Source organism: Nelusetta ayraudi, unplaced genomic scaffold, assembly GCF_046127955.1.
Source record: "Nelusetta ayraudi isolate G7.1 ecotype Tasmania unplaced genomic scaffold, CSIRO-AGI_Nayr_v1 ptg000019l, whole genome shotgun sequence".
Classification (NCBI taxonomy): Eukaryota; Metazoa; Chordata; class Actinopteri; order Tetraodontiformes; family Monacanthidae; genus Nelusetta; species Nelusetta ayraudi.
Window position 1 is genome coordinate 8,562,283 of NW_027466069.1, and position 26,331 is coordinate 8,588,613.

General features: G+C 49.8%; 1 protein-coding gene across 9 annotated transcripts in view; it reads right to left on the minus strand.

The window, feature by feature from the left end:
* Nucleotides 1-279: 279 nt before the first annotated feature.
* Nucleotides 280-26,331, minus strand: part of iqsec1a (IQ motif and Sec7 domain ArfGEF 1a) — a 91,782-nt gene continuing 65,730 nt past the window's right edge. For 4 of the 9 annotated variants that reach the window (XM_076026948.1, XM_076026950.1, XM_076026952.1 and 1 more), the window contains 13 exons: nt 15,632-15,911; nt 13,770-15,076; nt 13,197-13,358; nt 12,946-13,068; nt 12,063-12,229; nt 11,721-11,860; nt 10,721-10,750; nt 9,460-9,585; nt 9,266-9,365; nt 8,545-8,706; nt 7,328-7,504; nt 5,645-5,694; nt 280-4,177 (listed from right to left, as the gene is read on the minus strand). In XM_076026948.1, the coding sequence (XP_075883063.1) occupies nt 3,572-4,177; nt 5,645-5,694; nt 7,328-7,504; nt 8,545-8,706; nt 9,266-9,365; nt 9,460-9,585; nt 10,721-10,750; nt 11,721-11,860; nt 12,063-12,229; nt 12,946-13,068; nt 13,197-13,358; nt 13,770-15,076; nt 15,632-15,911 (3,430 nt within the window). In that variant the 3' untranslated portion in view covers nt 280-3,571. Of the gene's footprint in view, nt 4,178-5,644; nt 5,695-7,327; nt 7,505-8,544; nt 8,707-9,265; nt 9,366-9,459; nt 9,586-10,720; nt 10,751-11,720; nt 11,861-12,062; nt 12,230-12,945; nt 13,069-13,196; nt 13,359-13,769; nt 15,077-15,631; nt 15,912-16,362; nt 17,005-20,846; nt 21,060-26,331 lie in introns of those variants that run through there. The other 5 variants (XM_076026949.1, XM_076026953.1, XM_076026951.1 and 2 more) reach the window with 5 other exon arrangements.

Sequence of the window (26,331 nt, forward strand, 5' to 3'; positions counted from 1 at the left end):
ACCCATAGGTGGTGTAATGCTCCTGATTTTCCGTCCCCATTTTAAGTCGTATTAACGCATGGCCTCCAGTGGAAATGAAGCCACTCTTCGTAGGGAAGCACTGCCTCAAAGTGGAAGATGGAAAAGCTTTGAGATAAATCCTAAATGTAAAATACATTAGGCCAAAAAAAAAAAAGAAGAAAAATTCCTTTGATTTCCACCAACTCCCGGTTCAGTGCTCAGGAAGAGATTTGCTGCCGAGTAGCGCCGCGCTACGGAGAGGAAACAATAACGCAGGCGTACCGTAAGTCATATTTGTTTATTTTGCGTTCTCAACAGTGTCACAGTTGAAGTTTTACAATAACTGGGGTCTTTACTGACTCACTACTCACTGTACAAACAGAATGCACATATAAATGAGGCCATTCTTCTTTTTTTCCATTTTCTAAAATGTGTCTCGCGCCCAACCCGGCGGCCTGTTTGCAGGATGCATGTGTGTGTGTGTGTGTGTGTGTGTGTGTGTGTTTGTGCGAGTGTGTGGTGGGGTGGAGGTTTGCATGTACTGAGAAGAGAGCTGGGTGCGAATGGCATTGATCTTTCTAACAGTCTGTTTTGGATTTCTACAGAAAACGTCAGCTCCCAACAGCTGGAGGCAGAGACAATCGATATGTTCATGTATCAGCCCCTCGAATCCTTCCATGAGGGAATGCGTGAAACATCCTGATCTTAGCTGCAGATATCAGAATAGACTACTGATCATTTACACGTTATGTACAGTTGTTGTTGTTGTTTTTTTTTTTTTTATATATATATATATCCCCCAGTCTTGGTCCCTTTACAGGTTCACAACGACAAACTCTCCTTCCAAGCAGTTCATCGGTTTGCACATCGAAATCCCGTATTTACACGATGAAAGCCCTCAGAGGTGCAACGCTCTTTACGTTTGTCATTTACACGATGGCTTCGTTGATGGAAATGCATGCTGAGCGTCAATAATTACCAGCCAAACATGGAACAACAAGGAACACGTCAAACATCAGGAGATCAAAAACAGAAAAGAAAAGAAAAAGACTCAAGAAACAAAAAAACCGAACCAAAAGACAAAGTTTTATAGGCTGATATTTTCCTTTCCTTTTTGCATCAGCTCACAGTGAATAGGACACATGATGATTCATGCAGTGCATCGTCGGGGTACGTTCTCACGAGGGGAACAAAAAAAATATTAAGAAGATTGGAGACATTAGAAGCACTACAACAAACACCAAAATAAACCAACTGCTCGGCTTTAACATCGTCCCAAGATTTCAGAATCATAGCAAAGATACGAAATCAATGGAAAGACACATTCAAGTGATCATTACTGTCCCGTCTGCCAACGTTAGACTACATGAGGAGAAATGTGTGAGAATAAGCCTGACCTAAGGATATGGTTTTATTTGTGAATGTTAAAATACATTTACAACCTGAATATTGGGACAAACAGCTTACTGTCACTAATTTACACACTAGAATAGACTCTTGTTTGCAGAATGTATAAAGGTAATCTGTACAGAATCATCGCTCCTTTGATCAGTTTGCATTTTTGTATATTATAGTTGCATTTCCTGAAAAAAATGAAAGTGTTCTTCCATATGTGCTTATCCAGCAAAATATTTCTGTTCAGCCCAAAGAGACTCATATTCCTTTATTAAAATATATACACACATTCCTTTTCCAACTGTGAGCTGTGTAATTAATTATTTATACTATTCTTAAATGAAAAAAGATATATTTATATATATTTATATATATATATATATATATATATTTTTTTTTTTAACCTGAATCTTGTCCTGGACAACAAGATAACAGACTTCCACTCTCAGTTCAAGTCTGCATTTTTCTGAACATGATTGCACTTAAACTTGCTATGATAACACTGATTTGTTATACAATGTGCAGAGGATAGCCTCACATTAATAACATTACATGCAAAAAATCACTTACTAAACATTCCATTCAACTCCAGCGCCTGTACCTCTCGTAAGACCACAAGGAGAGCCGCGAAATTTACCGAGAAAGACTCTTGACAGGGGTCGGAAAAGCAAACGAAAATAAATAAATAATGACACGACATGGGGGAGGTGGGGGGAGAGAGAGAGACGCACAGACGAATTGGAGGGAGACCTTGTTCTTAATGTACAAAATCAGTGCAAAGGTATTGCACGTCTGGTGGAAAAGAAAATATGAAAAAATATTGACTGCATCAGAGCTGATTTTATTCACTCAACAAACTTTGTTGATGAATAATAATAAAACCAAAAGAATAAGGCAACAAAACTAGTTTAAAGGTGTTTCTGTGACTGATTTGAAGACTCAAGAAGAGCAGCTTTTACATTTGATGAAGGAAAGAGATTTTTTTTTTTTTTTTTTGCTAATAATCTCAGGATCTCAACTTTGCAAGACTCGACGGGGGAAGTGTGCTCTGATCTGCAGCTTCAGCTGTGACGCAGCGCAGCGTCTTCAGGCCCATATGCAACAGCTGCCGTCCACTGGGGCTTCAGATCATTTTAAAAATAAAAAATAAAAAATAAAAATGACATGAAAATATTCCAGACTAGATAATAGGCCACTCTGAATTGGGGGCGGGGGTTCACTCCTTTTCACATCTGCATCCCGTTACCACTCAGTATAATACTGATATTTTTGCTGATAATAATAATTGTAAGTATCATCTTACAAATTACCTTACGCACAATATACTGTACATGAAGTCTTGACTAAATAGATTATGCATTAATAATTGGCACATTTATTTATGAGAGCTAGGAGACAACACGTATAGCTGTCATCTACAGTAAATACAGCACTAGAAACTACAATGACGTTAGACGGTCGACTCGGTTGTTTTTAAGCCTGTCCTTTGACGTTGCGCTTGGTGTGAAATGACGGCGGCGTCACTACGCAGGGAAGGTCGACGGGAGGCGACGACGACGACGACGACGACGACGACGACGGAATCCGCTCGCGTGACGGCGGGGTCGGCGGGAAAAAAAAAAACCGTGGCGCTGAAAGCCGACTTCGGGAAAGGCAACGCGCGAGGAAGGAGGCGCGTCCCTCCCCCCCCCACCTCCGCTCGTCTTCCCTCCTGGTTACATGAAAGTGAGACAGGCTGCTGGCGGGAACAAAGCAGCGTGGAGCGGCTTGGTGAGGGGGGTTGGGGGGAGGGGGGGGGGGACCCAAACATTTTCTCGACAGCCATTGCAGCCAGTTTGTGTGTTTGTGTGTGTCTGCTTGTGTATGTGTGTGAAAACCTAGAGCATCTTCCTGGACAGAACCCCCAACGACACCCTGACGAGGCCAAACCAACCATCAGGCAAACGGGTAAAAGGCCCCCTGGTGGAAGATTTGAGTCCGGTTTTCCCATCCTGCATATTTGTTTGACCTGGAGGCGGAAAACAAAAGGTGTCTGTGTGTGTGACTGCTTTCCATCACAGCAGCGGTAGAACACAGTGGACAGGCCATAGAGTCGTGCCGTCAGTCCCTTTGGTGTTTGCGCTCGCGCGTCCTTTCGTCAAAAGTTCCTTCGTTGGTGGCGTCGCGTCGCATCGCATCACACTACGGTACTGATGCCACTGTGTTTGGGTTTGGGCGCCCCGGGCCCCGACCCCCCCTGCTGACTGTGATGGTGGGCGGCGTGCTGGGAGTGGTGGGAGTGCTGGCTGTAATGGCTGTGCTGCGAGTGGCCGTGTTGGTGCGCCGTCTGCGGGGCGGAGGCGTACGCCGGGTGCTGGTGGTGGTGCGTGTGCGGGGGCGGGTGGTAGTGGTGGTGGTGGTGGTAGGGCGGCGGGTTCTGCGGCACTTGGCAGTAGTGCGGGTGGTGGCCGTGGAGCTGGGCCTGCACCGTGTGCGCCACTTGTGCTGTGTGGTGCAGGTTGGTCGGGTGGGGCTTGTGGGAGATGAGGGTGGGTTGGCCGGAGGAAGCCCCCAGGGGTGGGTGGCCCCCCTGGGAGGGCGACTTCCCCCGCTTGCTGCCGAAGATGGAGCCCAGGATGGAGCTGGACGACGGGTTGGGGCCGGTGGGGTAGCCGCTGCCGCCGCCGCCGCCGCCGCCGGTGGGGGGGTGGCCGCCGCCGCCGCCGCCGCCGCCGCTGCGGGGGGGTCCGTCTCGCGGCGTGGCGGCTCTCCGCCGCGTGTGCGGACTGCTAATGATGGACCCCTGCAAAGGCGGGAGACAAACAAGTGAAAAAAAAAGGCAACGCCGCGTCGGTTAGAGTTCAAGCGCGTCCTTCGCCGACGAGCGCGGCGGCAAGAATGAATTCAGCTGGTTCATTTTGGAGAGGACGGGGTGGGGGTGGGGGGGGGCGATTTAAAAAATGTAGCAGAATGTTTCAAAGGGCATGCAAATGAGAAACTGAAAAAAAAAATGTTTTCATGAAGTGCAGCGGGCGACGCTGAAGGGGAAGCCTGTGGTTCGAAAGAGCCCCGGTACGTTAAGTCACTCTGCACGGGGAAAGTGTTACAGAGGGAGAGATATTAAAACCATCTGGAGCGTTAAAAAACAAACAAACAAACAAACAAACAAAACAAAAAAATGACGTTAAAAACAGGAAAAACATTTAGTCTTCAATTCATCAGTCAGTGCTCCAAACCCTCAAAGAGTCACACATGCAGCTTGTTATACTCAACAGAGGCATAGTTTCCACATGCAGAGGGTGTGACAGGCAAAGTCGTCATCCACACATCAGCATTCAACTGGAAGGCAGGAGGAACTAAACTCTTGTGTGCGCACGTTCACGGCAGGTCAGGAAACCACCACCCCCCCCCGCCCCCCACTTATTTCTCTTCTTCTTTTTTTTTTTTTTTTTGGTTTCCTGGTCTCGACACTGCTCACTTTCCCGGCATGAGTTCGCCCCGTCTACAGCCGGAGGAGGAGCGTGTGGCTTTGCTTGACAGCAGAATGAAATTTTTCAGCATCCCAGACTTCAGTCCAACACATGAACTGATGGACACATGAAATGAGGGAGAGATGAATGAATGAAATCCACATCTTTGTAAGAAAAAAAGAAAAAAAAGAAAAAAAAAAGAAGTCTGTGTGCAGCGCGGCGGCAGGCCTCCGCCTACGAAGGATCTGTTCCTCCCTGAGCATCAGAACATTTTCAGAGGAGAGAAGCTGTGGACGAGTGGGGGGCGGGGGAGGAGAAAAGCCCGGACAGGAAGGAAGGGCTGGAGGATATGTACAGTTTTGTCATCGTGCTACCACCCCGCCGGAGAGAAGAAGAACCAAATGAAGAACTGCTCGGTTGTGTGATTGAATGAAAGACAGAGACAGGCGACAAAGGGGGGGAGGGATCAGAGGCGGGATTAGTAGAGTCATGCTTGTTGGAAGATAAAAGTGTATATTGGTCATATAACATGACCAACAAACAGGAGATCTCTGGCTTTCACAAAAGGGGCAGGATCATAAGGCAGGCAACCCACGCATGCACACTAACTGAGGCAAGCAGGTCATAAGGCATCCCAGGGTAGGAAAAAAAAAAGAAATAAATCAATGATCCAAACAAATGGGCTGAGTCTATGAAGCAAAAAGGAGGTGTAAGACCAAAAAAATAAATAAATGGTGTGTTTTTCACAGTGCACATCATCACATAGAGAGTAGCTTGGATACCAGCTGCTTCCAACTTACTTCCATATTGCTGTCTAGTGATCCTGCACTGCTGCGACGCCCCCGCTTGCCTGCCCGAGACATGCAATACCACAGATTAGAGATCGACAGCACTCCTGGATCGTCTACGCCACCCGCCAGTCCCATTAGGGGGCAGTGCAGTGGATTGTGACTGTGAGTAAGGTCCGAATATGGGCAGGAAGGGGAGGGGGGAGAGCACGTTCAGGGCTTGGAGGCGGGTGGTGGGGTGACAGGTGGAGCCGTGGCTAGTGAGGGCGTATGTTTGCCTATGTCGCAAACCGATGCTGCGTCAGTTCAAGTAAGGATTCGGAAAAAAAAAAAGAAATAAAATGGTAGACGCACGTCCTGGAAAAAGGCCTGCGAGACCGTCTAGGGGCCACCAATCAGGGTTTTACCAGAGGTTTGCAGGTCGCTTCGAAAACTTTGAAGTGAAGTCCCAATTTGCCTACTTGCTAGCATGTATCAGGTTGTTCCTAAAGCTGTCACAGGATGTAGTTGAGCAAATTATTTAAATAAATAAACAAATAAATAAATAAAAAATTCTAGGAATGGCGAAAAGCCGGTCTCAGTGACAGTAACACGGGAGGAGACACATCAAAAGCAATACAGTGGTCGTTGCACATGGGATGTACAGGCATATATAGGTCTGGAGGGAGGGAAGGGGGGAGGGGGAAGGGCGGGACAGAGCTCTCCTGCCATTGTTAGGCACACTCAGCCAATGATACATGACCAATAATCACACATAAACAGGAAAATACCTGATATGCATGGAAATAACACGTTAAATACACATGGGATGGAGAATGGCAGGAAAAGGAAAAAAGAAAAACACTTGACAAAATAAAAAAAAGAAAAAAAAATGACCCCACTAACATGCCACATCCTGCGTGGAGAGGACACAGCAGAGGGGAGCGCCCGGGGACTTCTTCTTCACTGGACTGACCTATTATGTTCCATCAGGGGAGCGATCGTAAGAACAAAAGCGGATCATATTACCAACAGTGAGGCGGACCCCTTGACTGGATTTCATTTTGTTATCGGGTGAATCACCCGATAACTTTATACGGCCGTTATCTGTAATGAATGAAATGTGCTCCGGCTTTGGAAACAGCTGCGTTCAACACTGATATTCATGGATGTGAGATGACTTTTAGCACCACTTTTCGAGACTAAAGATCTCCAGTCTAATAGTCTGTCTGCCTGGCAAAAAAAACAAAAACAAAACCAAAAAAAAAAAATGTATGAGAGAATAGGGGACAAGATGTTCGAAACAGGTCAAAGTGGTGCGTTTCTGGACAGGATAGAACAAAAACATGTAAATGAGCCGTGTCGGAAAACAACTGGACAAAGTAAGGGATGATCAAAAAAACATGAACAGAGTTGCTCGGAATTTCATTCGTGAGGGTGAGAACCGCCCGTCAATTTCATTCAACACGGAGAAGACAAACCAGGCGAGGTTCTGCTCTGAACAAATTAACTTTATTTCTTCACAAGGTTAAACTTTTAAAAACACCTCAAGCGCCCCGAAGTGTTCTTGAACGCCCGCTGTGAGCGGTAGCGGCGAGCAGCGTTTTCCTATATTCACCCCCCTTGACATCTTCACTCAATCAGAGGGGAGGTTGGGGCGGGGGTTGTAAAAAGGAGAGCGGCGGACGGTTAAAAGCGAGGAAGCCTCGGCTGTACCTGCTTCGGAGAGGTCTCGCAGCGAGCTGCTGAGGGCGCTCCTCTTCAGGCCCTCGCCCATGGCATAGGTGTCGTCCAGACTGGCGCGGTTCATGCTGCCGTTGCCGGCTTCCTTCTTGAGGCCGGAGCTCTGCGACATGCTGGGCCTCACCACCCCCTTCTGCTTCTCCAGCTCGGCTGCGGGACGGGGAGTCGGGGAAAGACTGAGGTAAGCGGCGGCGGCGGCAGCGGCGGCGGTTTTTCCATCTCACCCAGACGAGGTAATAACTCCTCCGTAATGGATTCAGCCACCTCAAATATGTCCCGCTATTAACCCGGGACATTTCCCACACTGCAATATTGTGTGACCAAACCGAACCGCCCTTTCAAACGTCCGAGAAAAACACAGAAGCGCGTGCCAAACGCTTGCTCAACATTTGGAGTGATTAGGTCTGCAAACTTCATTTGCACTGATATGTTGACAAAGTATAATTCACTCTTCATGCACCTAAAGCCAAAGTCCAAAACAGTCCTAATATCGATCAACATAATGGCAAAATGACTTAGCTGGCTAACTAGCTAACATGCGCCTCACTACAGCAACTTATTTTGAGTCAGGCACTCAGAATGTTTTTGAAGTGTGATTTTAGCCTTCTTCATGTCCTTTAACATCCGTCCATGTGTTAATATATAGTATCTGGAATATGGTAATTAGTGTATATTATTTATAGTGTCTATATATAGTGCTAATAAAGTGCACGTGCATAATACCAGCAGTGCCAAGGTATAATATGTAAAATACGGTAATATAATGCTATTGCTAGGCTAGGCTAGGCTAGGCTTGAATTTTTTTTCTTTCTTCTATTTCTTATTTTATTCATGGTATTTGTGTTTTTTATGCTCGAATAAAGAATTCAATTAAAAGAAAAGCAGTATTAGAAGATAATGACGAAGAAGAGGAGAATGTGGCTAAAATGTGGAAAACGGTAGCGGCGATTTGGGACAACGCTGGCCTGTAAAGTTAGAAAGCGCGATAAGTGTGTTGCATTCGGGCGCACTCGTGGAAATACGATAAGGGACACAGCTTTGGCCCCCCCTCTCTCTTGGCCACGCTGTGAAAACTCTTCCTTTTAAAAGAGCCACAGATCGGTAATGAGGACCATACCGTGGTTCCAGTCCACACAGCCTGGGGGTGCAAAGAGTGAGACGGGGGAGGAGGAGGAAGGAAGGAAACTCACACTCTATTCTGTATTTCTCCATTTCCTGGACCTCGGCGATGGACTCTCGCAGGTCGTCGGTGAACTTCTTGCGGTCCTGGGGGTTGGGCGCGTTGAAGTTGATGAGGACTTTGATGTCGGCACCTGGTATCGCCGATGTGAGCCTGATTCCATTTGGGTAATCTGGTCGGGGTCGGGGTCGGGGGAGTGCAGGGGAGGGGCATTTAGACAAGGGCCGTTAATCAAGAGCAGAGTTAAAACACAGCTGACAAATCTGAAGTGCAGGGGCGTAAACATTGTGTCACGGCCAGTGGTGCTGGGATTACTCCATAAAAGTAATCCAACTACTGATTCCTCTTTAGAAGTAATCTGATTACTTCTTTACCTACTTAGTTTCATAAGTAACCAATTACTAATTGCTTTAGTTTAAAAAAGAGTTGAGAGCATCGTATTTCCTGCACATAACCTGCAACCAACCGCAATATTCTTTCATTTAGACGAGATGAACTCAAAACTTCAGACATTTTGTGGATGATAAGACATTTTTAGCTTGCAGAACATTTCAGAAAAGTAATGGGACAGTTACTGGATAAAGCCATCATGATGTAATGACCATTTTTCGCCAGAGTAATCGCGTTAAATTACTCTGTTACTAAAAAAGTAGTTTAATTGCAGTAGTGGATTACTTAGTAACAGATTACTCGCCAACACTGCACCGATCGCTGTAGTGAGAATGACTTACACTGACTCTCGAACAGCATGACTTGCATCCCGTAGAGGGAGAACGACTGTCTGAAGCTGTAAGTCACCGAGTTCTTCTTTTTCTGGAAAATCTTGGTCACCTGAAATCATGTGCGGAAAAAAAATGTTTTGAGGAGGAGGCGGGGTTTGGAGGAGCATAGCAGAGGAGAGGGGAGGAGAGGAGAGGACATTTACCACTAGGAGGTCATTGAACAGGAAGATCTCCCGCTGGTGCAGGCCCAGCTTCTGTAGCTTGTTTGGGTCTGGCACTTCAAATAGACGGCAGTAGCACACCAGACGGCGGTGGGGCAGCGAGAGCACCTACAGGGAAGCGTGGAGAAAAAAAAGAAAAAAGGTTAAAAAAGAAGCGCAGATAACAAAACTTCAGAGGACATTCTGCCCTTTAGTGCACAAAGCAATGAGCAGCAGCAGCAGCAGCAGCAGCAGCAGCAGCAGCAATCACTCCACGTGTGCTGAATTGAAAAGAGGGTTACGCCGACCCGTGACAAATTCGCCGAGCCTTTAAAGTATGCCATGATTTATGGCGCGACGTGAGTGCGGCCACTTCGGGGATGGGTGTAGCTGCTGATTTCCCACACGATAGGAACTCTGTGTTATTGAAGTGATAAGCAGCTCGACTGATAAATTGTCGGGAGGCATAAAGATCGCGTCATTTACAACAAAGTGCTCGTTGCCATCAAACAACCACCCACCAGTCATAATAGCACCCGCGATGCCCATAACAGTTGTTTGAAGCAATAAAAGGGCAAAGTAGGAAACGACAGTTGAAACAGATTTGATCCCTTTTTCAGGTCAACCGTCGCGAGTTATATTATTATTAAAAAAAACCCCCACAATTTCTCTGTGTAATTACTACGGATGGAAAGGGAGGCCGGCTCTGTTTGAACACACCTTTCATTGGCTAATTGCAGGACTTTAGCGGAAGCAAAGAAAAGCAAATCATCAATCAGTACATAATGTCAAACTGCTGAGTGTTTTCTCAGGAAACAGTCGAGTAAAGTTTAGAGATATTGCGCTGAATTCACTGCTGCACCGGAGTTCGACTTGAAAAATGAAGATCTGAAGACGAAGACGGGCGTCGCGTTCATTCTAATCCTTTAAACAACCGCACTGACTGCTTCCCAACCCGTCTAAATAAAAAGTAAATCAAACCCCGGGCATTTATCTGACTGGAAGATACATTTGCATGGCGGCCAGTGAGCGGCGCTCAACATCCTGCCGGTGGCAGACTGTGTAAACACAGCAGCGGAATTTATATCTAAGGTTCTCCCCCCAATGACAGCTCATCTCCCGGTGACGGACGTGCGGCCCGGGGGCCCCCGAAGTCTCGGTAATGCAGTTTCAGAGCAACCTCTGTGCGCCGCGCACGTCGGGAGGAATAATGGATGAAAAGCCCTCCTATTCGCAATGATTTATGGATATTTAGCCTACTTACACATCCGAGGCCGTGGTGGAGCGATCCGATCTGCAACACAAGGACAGAGACAAGAAGAGTCTTAATGCTGCTGTTTCCCTTCCTCTTGCCTCCGCTTCCAAATCATCACCAAAACAAATGTGTGGAATTGCCCTCGTAGCCCCGGCGCGGCTTAATAAAAGAGCCATAAGGATGCGAACACCTCTCGGGTGGATTTCTCCCTCTGATGTCAGACTTCGGGGAGTCCGTAATGATGTTCAAATGAAAACAGATCCTCCCAGTTCTTTAGCGGCGCTTTTGGAAGCAATTATAACCGAGGAGGAGGAATTCCGATGTGGCTTTTGCGCGCAGCCGACTTACAGCTATCCCTCCTGCGCTTTTAATGTGGCAGCTAAGTGGCGATAATAGATCACTCGTCATACCATGGAATTATTTGTGGCAGCGCACCACATCCGCCCCCCCATCAGGAGCTAGCGGGGCCTCCCCGCCGAGCGGAAGGGCGCCAAAAGTCAAAGCTGGGCAATCGCCGGGCCGCGCTGATCGCAGCGTAACGTGCACTGCTTAATTAAACGTTGGTTTCCACAACTTTCCGCCCTCCCGCCTGCAGTACGAGGCCCTGATGTGAGGAGACGTCAGGGAGGGAACATTTTTCACCAGGCTGCAGCAGCGAGTGACATTTCTCAAGGGCTTCTGCCGAGCGAGAATCAGCAGCGTGTGATGGCCTGAGCCGGGGAAACGTGCACTTTTCGGCGAAATTCCAAGAGGAAAAGGAGCGAGAGCTCCTAAATCACCTCGCTGACTTTCACCGAAACGACTGTTCTGCGAGTCCGTGGGTTCAGACATCGGTAAAAGCGGCCTCATTATTAACAGAGCGGCCGAGCTAATTCTCTGCAGATGTATCTCTGCGCACTGATTAGAGAAAAACAAACATTCGGTGACTTTCCTTTAGAGTGTAGAACGCGACGACTCGGAATTGTGAATGGCTTCCGGTGAACCCTCATGGACATTAACTGGTACCCACCGGTTTCTTTCCCACGATGAGCTTCTCCACCTTCTGCACCTGCGAGACGTGGTCCTCGTTGGTCTTGAGCTCCCGCTTGCGGATCCGTTCGTAAATGCCGACGAGGGTGTCTCGAGGGATGTCCTCCCCGTCGTCCACACCTGGCGCGCAGACGACACTCAAATTATTTTACAGCACACGTTGGCTGCCAAAACGATAGACGGGCTCGAAGAATAAACCAATAAAAAAAAAATGATCACACCTGTGAGAGACTCACAGGGACTATAAACTGCGCTCTTCCTCGAACAGATTAATCTTAATGGACACATTCATAGCCGATTCTTCTCCGTCCGCTTTAACTACCTCGCAGGTTTTTGATGAAGTCCTCCAGCTTCATCTTCCTCTCGGGCTTGACGTTGGGACTGTACATGTCAGTGTTGAGGAGGATGATTGCGAACGCCAGGATGAAGATGGTGTCGGGGTTCCGGAACTGCCGCACCACCGTGGGGTTGCAGATGCAGTAGCGTTGGCTGCGCACGGGAAGAAGACGACAAGGTCACAGGTTACACACAGTCCTCGGAGGCCCTGCGCGCACACAGGAAACCTTTGCAATATTTCCTCATAGAAAAGGGAAGCAGCGTGACGTCCGCTTCTCTTTTTGCGATGTTCCTGTTGCGCTGCTGTGAAGTTCAGCCAGTATGACGGTGGGTGTAAAACTCTACTGACGAGTCTTGAGACTATTTTTCACTGTAATGATCAAAATAATAATTCCCTCGTCTTTTAAAGGTCCAGTATGTAGAATTTTGCCTGATTTATGATTTTTCTATTGGCTAAAACCTCCCTACACTGCCCATAAATGCATTAGTAAAAGTGTATACTTGCAGTGCAATAAAAGTCATTTGGTTATCCTATAATATATATACATAGAGCAAGGGTCTTGCTCCCAGTTAGCTGCCATCTGGCACCGAGATATTTGTAAAGAAGCCCGGTGTGGACAATCCAGGCCGCCTGACGTCGAGTTCCATATAATAAACCAACGAAGAAGAAGGCTGACAAAGTATCCAGGTTTGTGTTTGTGCGCAGGCCACCGTAGCTCACTGGCAAACTCAGGAGAGGGAGGGTGAGCGAATTCTTAAATGCCGCCGCTTGATGTCGCTGCTTCTTCTCAAAATCTTCAAATATTACACACTTAATTAGAAATACTTAATGATTGGATTTCGTATTTCATTCGTGAAAATGAGCTCACCTGAAGGCTTCGATGAGCCGCTCCACCTTCTGGGCCTCACCCTGAACGCGGATGTGGTTCTGAAATTTCCTGAGCGCCTCGTCCAGCTCCATGCCTTGGAAGTCCATCTCATCGACCACACAGCTAACGACACGAGGAGACAGAGACACTCATCAATGTTTATGTAATGCATTTGGATGACTTGGATTTGCAAAACTGTTCTCTAACCTAACGCAAAAACTTGGACACGCAAGCGGGAAAAAATGACTTACTCCAAAACATCCCGGTTGAACTGCTTCTGCCGATTACCCAGGAATTCCCCGATCATCTGCCTGCTCAGGCCCTTCCTCTGGAGCAGGAAGTGCGCCACGCCCACCGGTGTGTCGGGGATGAATCCCCTTTCCGTCAGATACTGGATGCCCTTCTCTGGCTTCCTGGCAGGACAGGTGAACACAAACATGAGTTGAAAGGTGAGTCAAGACTAGACTGTCAGTGTTTTTTGTTGTTACGTTTCATTTTCCAAAATGAACGGAAAGGAGTGGACACCAGTCTGGATTTGGGAGTTATGTAAACTGTTGCTCGGGCCAAAAGTGGCAGCTGGTAACTTTATTTTGGCTCATACGAATGGAGGAAGTTTCAGTTTCCTCAAAGAGTGTCAAACAAATGTGGGCTGTGTTTGCACTGGATCACCAAGCTGCGTTGCAGTTTGTTCAGGCAGGGCGTGTCTTGCGAAACGAATGTGACCAGACTGAGGCAATCGATCGGTTTAGCGAGGTTTAGCAGTTTAGCAGGGCTAGCAGTGGCGAAAAGTCACTCCAGGACGGCCGAATCGGAAATAAACCTACTTGTTGAAGAGGTTGAGGCCGATGCGGTAGTGCCTCTTGCGGATCACGTCGTTGCTGAAGATGGGCGAGTCCCAGCTGTTGCGCGTCTCCTTGTGGTACGTCTGCTTGCTGAGCGTCTGCTCGCGCAGGCTGTCCCTGGAGGACGACTCGGAGCTGCAGTTGATGGTGTCGTTGGAGTTGGACGTGCTGTTGATGCTGTCGTTGTCGCCGTCGGAGAAGTCCGACTCCGAGCGGCTCTGCCGGTTGGCCGAGCCGTTGATGGCCAGGTGGCTCTCCAGCTGCCGGTGGCGCAGCGGCGCCTCGTCGTCCCGCGACGGCGCCCGAGGCGGCGCCGGCGGCCCGTGGAGGATGTGCTTTGGGCTGGCCTGGGACGACGTCACCATGTGGCCGTGCGCCACCTCGTACGCCGGCGGCCGCTTGACGGAGCTGCGCTCGGACCGGTCGCTGTGCTCCGCCGAGCTGTCGCTGGGCGGCTCGATGGTCAGCAGCGGGAGGTGGTCCATCCTCACCCGCTGGTCCTGGCACTCCAGGGAGGGGGTGCTGCGGCAGCTCGTGTCCGTGTCCCGGCCCTCGTCCTTGGGGTCGACGGGCCAGTAGTCCTGGGACGAGTCGACCGAGCGCAGCCGCAAGTCCGACTCGGCGCCGGAGGGCAGCTCGCCCGCCCGGGACAGGGCGATGGACGGGGACACGTCCTCCTCGTCGATGAAGAGGGTGACGTCGCTGTAGGAGGCCATGGTCTGGTCGCGCACGCGGCCGCCCCTGCGGTGGGACGACTTCACCTGGTAGGCCAGGTCCCGCCCCGACTGGGGGCAGCCGGCCGCCTCCGGGTCGGGGCCCTCGTCGCCCTGGAGGCTGCGGCAGTTGAGCGCGTCGTCTATGGACTCGGCCAGAGACTTGACCTGCCGGGAGAAAGCGTCCTCCAGCTCCGTGATGGCGTCCGTCAGGTCGGCCTGCTGCTGCTGCTGCTGCTGCTGCAGCTGCTGCTGCTGCTGCGCCGGGTGAGGCGCCATGTTGGCCTGGTGGTGGCGGACGTCCACGTCGCCGCGCTCCAGCGGCGCGCCGTCCTCCGTCATGGACACCTGCCGGCCCTCGAAGTAGGAGCTGTGCACCTTCTCGGGCCCTTCGAACGACAGCTGCATCCTCATGTTGGAGAGAACGATGCGCCTGGACATGCGGTTCTCGGACATGGAGCTGCGGAGACGCTCAAAGTTCTTGTTCATCTGGTACTGGCGGAAGGCCGTCTGGATGGTGCGGGCCGCATGCCGGGTGATGAACCGTCCGCCGTATTTACGCTCCAACATCTCCACCTGGAAAACAAGACCGAGTCCACCGTCAACTTTTGAACATGAGGTTTTAATCATAAAGTAACTTCAGGCTGAATTCTTGTTTTTTTTTATTCTATTTGTTTGCTTGCAACCCAACTGTTGTAAGATGTAAATAGTTTGTTTTTCCTTTCTTACTCCATAAATATTTAGTTTAATTTATTTGATCTACTGTATTCTATCTATTTTTTATTTTATTTTATTTTATTTTCTTCTCTTTCCACTGTATGTTGCTGTAATTATGGAATGAATAAAGGCATTCCGTTCTATTCTGGAAGTAGAACACAATGCTTGATACCTGGATGACTGAGAACCTTCACAGATTTTTGTTTTTTTTTTGCTGATGATGTTTACTTTGCATGTGGGAAGTAATTCCAAATTTTGCCTCAGTTCTATTGTATTGTTTTTAACATGTTCAATAAAAAAAAAAAAAAAGTCCAATTCTAAACTGTGCTGCTCAATGAATGAAGAACCAGTCGACTCAGAAAAGCTGTCCCCCTACAAGAACACCCCCCCCCCCGCCCCCCGATGTCAAAATACCTGCTTGTCCTGGAGGTCAGCCGAGAGCTCGTAGCTCTCGGAGAGCGAGCGCGACCGCTTGATGGCCTCCTCCTCGGCCTGCTTGCGCAGGATGGACTGCGAGTGCTGGAGCTTGGGCCGACGGGGCCTCTGAGGTCCCGGCTGGACTCCGTGGCTGTACAGCGGGCTGTCGAATCGGTCGGGGCTGATGGCCGAACCGTGAGTCACCGGGCCCTGACCGTAGCCGGTGACGCCTTCCAGTGGCGGGCCGCTCTCGCCGGGCCGTCCATCTCCTTCCACACTGCGGAGAGGGAGCGGAGGAGGGACATTTAGGGACGTTCTGGTTGAAAGGGTTAACGATCAGACGGTGGAAAATTCGATCCAATGAGTGAAAATGTGGCAAACGCGGCATTCTTGCCCACGTCCCTTTCCTCCAATTGATGAGACGTCAAAGCAAACGGGATTTGACACCTGAGCTTATTTAAACAGGCCCAGGAGTCTTTGTTCAGGAACAGACCAAAAAGGCACTTAATGATGTGGAAAAGTGTGCGACTGAGCGCCGCCTTTTCTTTCGCCTGCACGCTGTCGACAGCATCTCATTCAACTGTGTCTGGATATGAAACCGCACCCTCTGTCTAAAAGCATGACATCGGCCTCGGACCGCAAAAACAAAGAAAAGCCGTGACAGGCGCAACAGTCGGGAGACAAACAACAAAAACAAGAAGGAAAAAAAAGATGCAGTGGTTACTCACTCACTCTTACACTCTGACGCGTTATCAGAGGGCTGCTTTCTGCGAATAGAGCGCCTGTTTTCTATGAACTGCCAACTTTTCCTCCATATCTTGTCCACCATTCTTCCTGTCAAGTCCAGAGTACAGGCGCCCGTTCAGCTTTATGCCACGTCGGAAAAGGCCAATCAGTGACCAACGGGGCGGGGGTTGCATCACGCACCAGAGAGAGCGACGACACTGTGGACCGACGCACGTTACAAAGTCCAGGTCGGGGCCGAATAACAGCGCAAATACGACACCAGCGGCCTCTTTGGAAACAGCCCGGCGCGCGTCCTCCGAGCCCAGCCGCTCAACCAGCAGCTTTTAAACCAACCAACACCTCTACCGGGCCGCATCACAGTCGCTGCGCTGTTCCCTGGAAGCCCGAGTGTGTTTGAGCTGTGACTCGGCACACCCACGCACTGTACACAACCCACTTCCTTCATGAGACAGCGACTATTGCCGGGGCGGAAAAGTGGAACTGAATGCAGGCGCGGGTTCACGCAACAGATGGGTTTGTTTGCCCCGCGTGCGACTCCATCGACTGCCGTTTCGGTCCCGGTCGAACGCTCGGATTACATGAACTGATTTGAGCGGAGCACCAGGGAATAAATATTTACAAAGGATGGTCAGCCATTGTTTCCATAATGACACAGAGCTTTGGAGATTTTTTTATGCTCGGTCATGCTCTCCGCCGATGTTTGCATCAACGTCTATGGCGCAATGTTACATAAACCGAGTATGAAGCCAGAGCTCACGACCTGCTTCTTTTGCATTAGGGCCGAACCAACCAGGCAACTCTGATCTTATTGCGAACAAAAGCATTTTGATTTGGAGAGCGAAGCGAGTGTTAAGATGCAGGGATGCCCGACTTAAGCGTTGAACCAAATTCTACCTCCATCCCATGTGGAAGTAGGTCCGCACTTGTCTGCCTGTGGGTCCACGCCACCGCAGCGTCATGGTGAGGACCACCACACAGCAGCACAGAGAGCCTTTATACTCAGGGGGGGGAGGGGGGAACCAACATCAGTCCTTGCACAACACATTGAGAATCAGACTTGATTGCGTAACCGTCGCCGGGACAAATCTTCCCCACCATCTGTCGCGTCAAGCTGTGACACCGGGAATCCTGGAGATAAAACGCTCAACATTTCACCTCATCAGAATGGTGCTGTACAAGCTGACAGTTTAACCGTAGCTAAGAAAATGATTTGTTTAAATGATTTGTGTGTGTATGTGTGTGTGTGTGTGTGTGTGTGTGTGTGTGACGGAGAGATCGCATGTAAATGCATTGTAGATTCCAGACTGCTTTAAACAGGGATTCTTGTGATTTTCTGCAGTGTTTTAACACTTAAAAAAAAAAAAAAAAAAAACTTCACTCCAATTAACCTCATTTTTTACATGTTCTCTTAACATCAGAGCGTCAGGACTATTCATAAGTTGACATTTTCAGGTTTAAGTGTCTCTGTGGTGCGGGTTAAAGAACTTGCATTGCTTGTTGCCGTTTCTGTAGCTCGTCGTTTTACAAGAACTCTCCGCTCCTCGGTTTTGGTCTAATTGCACACTCGCACCCAAACCAAAATTAATCTTGATTTAAACGTGTGGAGAAGGGCGAGACATGTAGACTAAACTATACTCTCTGTTAACAACACGACCGTACAAGAGGCTTTTTTCGCTACAACAAAGCTCCACTGTGTTTTCTTTTCTTTTTTTTCATTCACCCCTTCGACTCTGAAACATTTAAGGCACAAAGTCAGAACGGCAGCGGAGTAGGACCTGAAGACAGCCTCTTCCCTTCCTTTATGACCGCCCTGCCGGACTTTGCAACATACAAATGTTTAGAATTTGTCTGAATGCGGTGGAAAAAAAAACAAAACATGTTCTTGTTTTCGCTCGCATGTCAAAGAATGTCTGCACAGAGCGAGGACACTTCCTGTTCACAGTGGGGAAACCGTGAAAGAAGGAAGAGACGGCCAGAATGTTCTGCCTGTAATGGATGCTGATGGGGGTGGAGGGCAGCAGAACACAGCGGAGCCGAGAGCTGCATGTGACTCAATATGGTCGAGACCAAACTCTTCTGTAGTGTCTGTGAAACATGACTAATTCCTAAAGCGGCGGTGGCGGTCCCGAGACTTTCCTGGAAGCGAATCCTCACGTATGATCCCGCAACATATGCAACGACTGCTCAGCAGTGTCTGTCACTCGGCCCGGCTCTTTATCCGGCAGGAGCCCCGGATGGCTCAGATGGAGGCATGGATAAGTATGTCAGCTCAGCTGGCAGTGATTTTCAGCCATGGGATCCTGGGATTTCAGCAGCGGACTGGGTTGGGTTGGGGGGCTGTGGAGGGGTTTAGTCGGACCATCCTTCTTTTTTTTCCCTCTCTCTCTCTCCCCCTCCTTTCTCAACTCATCCTGAGCAAACAGGCCCAGAACCCAACCCAGGCCTCAACCCATTCCATCAGTCGGACCTGAGGAAGAAACATTCCTTGATCCCGGAAAGGAGGCGTCACATCTCCAGGAGTTCTGGGAATAGAGGAAGGCTAATGAAGTGCAGGCTGGCGTTGCAGAGGGAGCGTGGAGGGAAAAACCGCCTGCCAAACAAAGTCATTGAGAAGTTCGACAACGTGCGTTTCCAATCTACCCGCGCTCCGCGTCGAAGACGCGTTTTTGGCTTTCGTCTGAGCAGCGTAAATTCCAAACTCATGTCTCGAAAATAGAAGCCAGCTGCCGGTGGAATCGTCTGCTGAAGATCTCCGTGTGCACACAATCTCATTACTTCTCAACCACCTGATGAGCCTTTGAAATCAGCCCGCCTGCCTCTACACATGTCCATCCCACTTCTTTTCGTTCTTATTCTGGATTACTTTAATAGAACTTCCATTTATTTGCTCCCCTCAATCAAGTTTAACATCCACTGAGGACGGAAATCCGGCTCGTCCTCCTGCTTCTGTCTGCAGAGACCGTCCAGCCCGCTCGTGGAAGTGTCTTTACAATCATAAGAGTGAAGCTGGGAAAGACAGACGGCGCTGTAAATCCGATGTCAAATGTGTAAATGCATCACTCGACTTCGTCTTGCGACGGCAGAAGCGGTTTTGCCCGCTCGACAGGAGCAGATGTTCCTCCTTCGCCCCTTCGCAGTGACTCAGAGCTCATAAATACAGACGCCGGCGCCGACCCCTCCGCAGCACAGATGCGAGGAGACAGATTTCCCAGGTAAAAGGTTGACCCGACCACACAGCAATCAGTGAATGAAGCGCGGCATCGAAATGAAGCCGATAAACACTCACAGCCATTCCGGGCCGGCAGACCCTCTGAATGGAGGAGTCCTGGAGTGGCTATAAAACTGCAGCGGGGGTAGCACGTCAGGGATTTGTAGTTATGACACATCTGCAAAGTGGAGAGCAGCGCGAGGCCAGCAGGCTGTCAGAGAGGCTCCGCAGAGTTTACAGCAGGACAGCAGCAGGCGCACAACGCTAACAAGTTCGGCCTACTGCAATTTAGGGAGCTGCGATCCTGCATTTAAACGCAAATCAAATGAGCGTAAAAATAAATACACTAATCGAGCGCATCAGCATGTGTGGAGCACTCTCGCTGATTGCACTTCAGACAGACGAGCGATGGAGCACAAAACACACAATGGCGTGAATCCTCTGGAGGTCTAGAAGGGCTAAACGAAGCCAGATCTCTACTTTTTTTTCCACGGAGGTCGAGTTGTTTAGCGGCGTTCCTCGGATTCTTCAAACGCACTGGAATAAAAATGTGTAATTAGCGCAAACGGGGGAAAGAGGAGGAGGAGGAGGAGGGAGGACTCGAATTTGCTAAGCCGCAAAGTGTGGCGAGCGGCTCTGCGCCCTGTTGACGTCTCGCCCACACTCATTAACGCCGTCAGAAATCAACAAGCAACGCCATTCCTCCCGACTGCCGGCGCCTTCACAACAACAACAGCCACGTTAACTTCGCCTTTATCTTTTGCCGTTGAATTATTAAACACGTCCACAAGACTCGCAGCACCTGTCCTTGATAGGTGGGGCTAGAAAAATACACACATTGCAGGAATGCTCTGCATAGCTCCAATTTGCAATTTGCAGATGGGTTCCGAACAGAGGAGAGTGGAAAGACTGTGGCCGGGGGGGGGGGCCGGGGAGGAGGGTCGCGGTCTGGTCAGCGTTCCTTTGTGCGGTCGGGTCAGAAGTGACCCCACCGCTGCAAAGTTCACAGCCTTTACGTCGGCTCCGCCAAGGAGGCATTCCAGTGCCAGGGCACCAGTGTCCTCTCCGTCTCTCCCCTCGTCTCCCCTCCGCTGTTTACTAAACAAGGCCTCACGAGATCTGGCGAGCGGGTGTGACCTCCTCCAATGACAGGACGCGGACACACACACACACGCGCAGACAGACAGACAGACAGCCAGCCAGCCAGACAGACACACAACCCCCTCCTTCCAACGCCGCTACCGCCGCTCCTCTTACCAGCCATTCAGCTCCAGTTCCATCAGCGACTGGGTCTTCTCCGAGTTACACTGCAAGCACCACATGCTGGCCGTACGCTCACCGACACAGGACGCTCCAAAACAAAACCATCAGCGGCCCGCCCTCGCCGAATCCCCGCGTCTGCCTCTCGCTCCGCCCGGAAACATCTCAGACCGCGCAGCGGCTCTGCCACTTCCCACGTGTCTGGCTGGTGGACGCGGCTCCCCGTGGACGGCGGGCGTGCATGGCCAGAGCTCGGTGGCCCGTCCGCAGTCTCCCGGCCCCGATTGAGCGCTGGCTGCTGCTCCGTCTTCTCTTTTTTTCTTTCTCTCCACTTTCTTTCTTCGTCTGCGCGAGTGGGGGGGGCGGAGGCAGGAAGACAAGGGGGGCGGGGGGGTGTCTGCCAGACCCAGAGCAGTATGGAAAGGGGGCGGGGTGCGAGGAAGGGGGTGTGTTAGTCTGGTGGGTCTGTAGCTGGGCAGACTGGCCAGACAGCCATGAAATACCTCCTTGCTCCAGCACAATCTCGCAAGGACAGCACGCAAATGTGACCCCCAACCCCAAAAAAAAAACAAAAACAAAAAATGGAGGGTTAATCAGGAAGGTCAGATTTGGAGAACGTGAACAAGTTAGAGGCGGGAAAAACGACTTGGAGACAGGAAATAAAAGCGAGGAGATGAGTGCAAAGGGCAAGGAAATAAAAAATAAGGTTAAAGGATCCTGTAATATGACAGAGCGGCAATAGGAGAGAGGACAATGCCGGAGTGTTTGACCATCACATGGACGCCGTGTTGTTGTCCTTTCCGCGGACATGAAGGCAGAAAGTGGGCAGCGATAGCAAATACAGGAAAGAGCGTCTATTAATAGAACCCTTTCAGGGTTCAGAAGCGACTGTTCGGATGAGCACTAAGAAAAGACCCGCAGAACACTCCGCCTCCCTGCTGCAGGAAACCCCAGCGGGACTTCTTTCAAACCCTTTTTTCATTTTCTCCTGCGCGGACGTGATCAGGCCGCCCGATACTTGTGGCCAGCGCCAAACGCTTCTGGACTCCAGAGGTGTTTGAGGACTTCCGCTTTGCCTTCAAGGCAGGGAAAAAAAAAGCCAACCCCCCCCCACTCTCCCCCCCAACCACCAACACCACCACCACCACCACCACCAAAAACTGCTTGTGCGCCGTCTGTGGACTCTCTATGTGGGCTGTTTGGACAGGCCCGAGACTAATCACCCCTCTGAGAGAAGAAGGGGTGGGGGGTTTGGGGGTGGCTTGCAAACTAGGACCAGAGTCAAAGGTATTTTCTATATAATGACAACAGCACAGGAAGCAGAGGAGAATGGCTGCCACATGGGGCCGCTTTACAGGGACACCAATCATCCACACACACACACACACACACACACACACACACACACACACACACACACACACATACAGTCTGCAGGGGTATGATGACGTGCTCTAATTACAGGCCCAGAGCTCCAAAATGGTCACTGACCTCCCCCCCCCCCCCCCCCCCACTCACCCCCCTAAATGTTTTCATCCCAGACTTCAAATGAAAAATGCTGACGGAGAAGGCAAAGGAAGGGAAGACAAACAGAAGCGTACGCAAGTACCAGTGCTGTTGGGATTACTCCATAAAAGTAGTTTGAATACTGATTACTCCTTAAAAAGTAATCTAATGACTTCTTTAACTACCTCGTTTCTTAAGTAATCAATTACTCATTACTTTAGTTCAAGAAAGATAAAGAACGTCTTCTTTCCTGCATACAACGTGCAAAGAAGCACAATATTCTTTCATTTAGACGAGATGAACTCAAAATAATGCTTGTGTTTTCAGCTATCAAACGCAACGGCTGGGTGCGTCGTCGCACATCAATGACATCGCATGCACGACTGCATCATCAATCTGCGACGTCATTGTTTTCGGCTGTTTTTCCAAATTTCAGACATTTTGTGGATATTTTTAGCTTGCAAAATATTTCAGAAAAGTAATGGAATCGCTACTTGATAAAGCCATTATGATATAATTACCGGTTCTGCCACAGTAATCCCGTTACATTACTCTGTTACTAAAAATAAATAGTTTAATTACAGTAGTGGATTACTTCATAGTCAGTCATAGATTACTCGCCAACACGGGTAAGTAGGTACGTATGCATGCCGACTTGTTTTGGAAAAGGACGACGGCAACGACTCGTGACTCAGTCAGGGAGTCGGTCGGCCGGCCGGCTGCTGGTCCAGTGATCTGGTTTCATTGGAGTTGTGTCGTCTGGTGAACGTGGCCTGTTGACTCTACTGCCACTCTACTCCTTCCCTGCACTCTTCCGGGGGGGGGGGGGGGACGGCAAACAAAAACAAACAGACGAAGGGGAGGAAATGGCATTCAGGATCGCATTCCTTTCACGTCTTCATTATTCCTTTGATTCCGTCGCATCTGTTCCTCCCTGGAGCTTTAGTGGGTAGGTCAGGGGAGACACATCTGCATGATATCTGATATCAGCTCCATTTTGCCGCTGGTCCGCAGGGAGCCGCCGACCAGTGTTTATTTGTTCGGGGGGGTACGAGATACGAGGCGTCGCCGAGGCGATCGCACTTCATGAAGGTACCAAGTTCTCTGCAAGGCGGCAGTGATTTTGGGCGCCGTGGTTCACAAGCGGCGCTGGAGGTGTCCGGCCCGTCTTCCGAGAAGGTTTCAACGAGTTGAAAGCGCAAAAAAGCAGCCGAGGCCGGCGTGGCCGCCCCGGCCCAGCCTGGTCCCCCTGCAGTCTGGCCGCTGTGTCTCGGGAAAGGCCCACTCCATCCCCCCGCCTGCTCCGCGATGATGTCATTGAGAATTCCAAGCTGAGGCCCACTTTCTTTCTGCTCATAAAACTGCACTTCTTCAACTCAATACATATGGTCTCTCTTCTACATATGGTTGTTCTATAACCCCCCCCCTCTCCCACACACACACACACACACACACACACACACACACACACGTCCCTCCGCCTCTTTTCCATCCCGCTGCACGCCCTTCTTTTCTTCTTTCTTCACACACACGGACAGATCTGTTACAGATGGGACGAGGTTAAAGAGGCATCCGCCGGTCAGCCCCAAACAGACACCTTTATCAGGTGGGTTCCCATCGGGAAAAAAAAAGAAAAAAGACAAAACGCCCAGGCGTTATCGGGGAGAGGTCCCCCCCCCCCCCCCCCCCCGCCCCGCTGCGAACCGACAGGACAGAAGACAGACGGCGGAGGAAACAGCAACAGGGAAGAACAACTTCCTGGCGACTTGCTCACAAGAGTTTAGCACAGCTTTGCTCCGTCGACATGACATCACGCACCTTTTCGGATAATCTGCCTTCGCTGGACCCTGAGCGACTGAGGCCTTGGCGAGGGAACGGAAAAAAAAAAAAGTATGAAAAACGCAGCAGACCATGTTCAGGTCTGGAAACAATTCGGGGTGATGTCATAGTTTAATACAACAGGCATACTAAATGAGATGTAGAGGCTGTAGGAACACATAGGGAAGCTGTGCGAGGCGGCGAGGAGAAAAGAAGAACTCACCCCCCCCGCCCCGCCCCGTAAAATCTCCAGAACAAAGACTTTTCTCTTTCTGCATACGAAACGATCTGGCAGCAAACGCATAAACACAGCCGAGATGAGAGTAATTAAAGGCAACGCTGCCGCCGCTCATCACGTCCCCGGCTACAAAGCCGGAGCAGATGCGTTGCCTCGTGGGATCCCACGCAAATGATCAAAGATCGTCGGAGGCAAGCGACGTCGGCGAGACTTTCCTTTCCTCTCGTTCAGGCGGCGCTCTGTCCCCCCCCCCCGTCCACATCAAGCCGATTCGCTTGCTGACGGGATGAAAGCTTAAAGGCAGGCGAGAACTTACAGTGTGAGCCCCGATTTATGCATTCCCCCCCACCCCCAAGCGCCAACACCCGCTTGGAAGGACTCGAAATTGAACGGCGAAAGCCTTTCAGCTTTTTAGGAAAAAAAACCAATAATGGCCTTCGGTTTTCCTGCAACAGTAAGAACAATCATCCCAAGAGAATTAATGTGACCATCCAATTGGCTCCGTCATTGGGTTATTAAGCTAGCCGCGGTGTTTTATAGCAAGCTTACACTAATTATGTCACAATTTGGCAGTTTCAGACTGCAATATTAAGACAACATTGTTAGACGGCCGACTAATGCCTTTTATGACTCCATTTGTTTTTAATAACAGCAGGCGTGTTGAAATCCTCGACACAGTCCGTTAGCGGCTCGAGGTGAATCTGTTCATTCGCTGGTCATTTCGGGGGTGGGGAGGGGTCGGGGTTTTTTCTACATTCTCTCAGTGCCGGTTTCCTGTTGGTTTTGCTCACATTCCAAAAACTTGCGCTCGTCAAGTTGGGTGGGGGGAAATTACCAAATAATATGAGTGTGAGCAGGCAGGGCGACCGTTCCAGGCCTTTCTCATAAAAAGCGACATGAGTGATTGCGGGGATAAAATAGGAAAAAAAAAAAAACAACAAAAAAAACATTCGCCATATTCCACCCACTCCGTTCTGATCATTATCGCCCCACTGGAGCAGTCTCGGCCTATTAATGATTCAAAAAATAAATAGCCCGCCATTTAAAACCTCCTGCCAAAATGTTTCGTTTTAACGTCTTGCTTGGAAATGACCTTTGGTTGTACTTTCCACATCTGGCACAACCAAAACAGGGGGTTTTGTCACTAACTTGGCGGTGGGAGGGACCAGCCAGGCTAAAAGTGCCCTTTGTGAGATCACAATAGCACAGCACTGTGTGTTTTAGCATTGAGCGAGTAAAAGAAACAAAGGGCGGACTTTTCTTATTTCTAGTGAGTTCCGGGGCAGAACAGAGCCATACTGTTGGCAGAACACAGCAACACGTACATGGTTCAAGGGATTCCTGCATCATGATTAAGCAAGCAGAGCTCCTCAAGCCGGCAAATGTTTATTTCCTGCTTTATGTAAGCAGGCCTTGAACAGATATTTCTGATATAGTCCGACTCCTTGCAAAAGACACACAGAGGTCATGGGTTGCGTGCCGTGCTGTATATTCTGTTCAGCACACCCATACCAGGCGCTGTGTTTCTCTCCTTGCGAGGCTCTCCGCGATAGCCCCACCCCCGCCCCGGCGCAGAAACACAGCACAACACAATTCCCCGTTGCTAAAAATAGACCCATGTGAGGCGACACACTCGGGTAAACACGAACAACGCTGCGAGGAATCCACGCTAGTATGTGGGAGATAGTGGCTGAACGCCCTGCTGATTTCATCTCGGTAGTATCTGCTCCTCCGAGCAGCTTCCCGATGACATTGTCAAACGCGGAGGTCAGAGGGAGAAAAAAAAAGGCAGCGTCGCCGCCAGCGGTTGGTCGTCGCAGCAAGAGTGACGGTGACGGGGGCCAGTGTGGGTAAAAATACACACAGCGCATAATGGAAACAACAGCACGGCACCGCAGACACATCATCAAAAACAGGCCA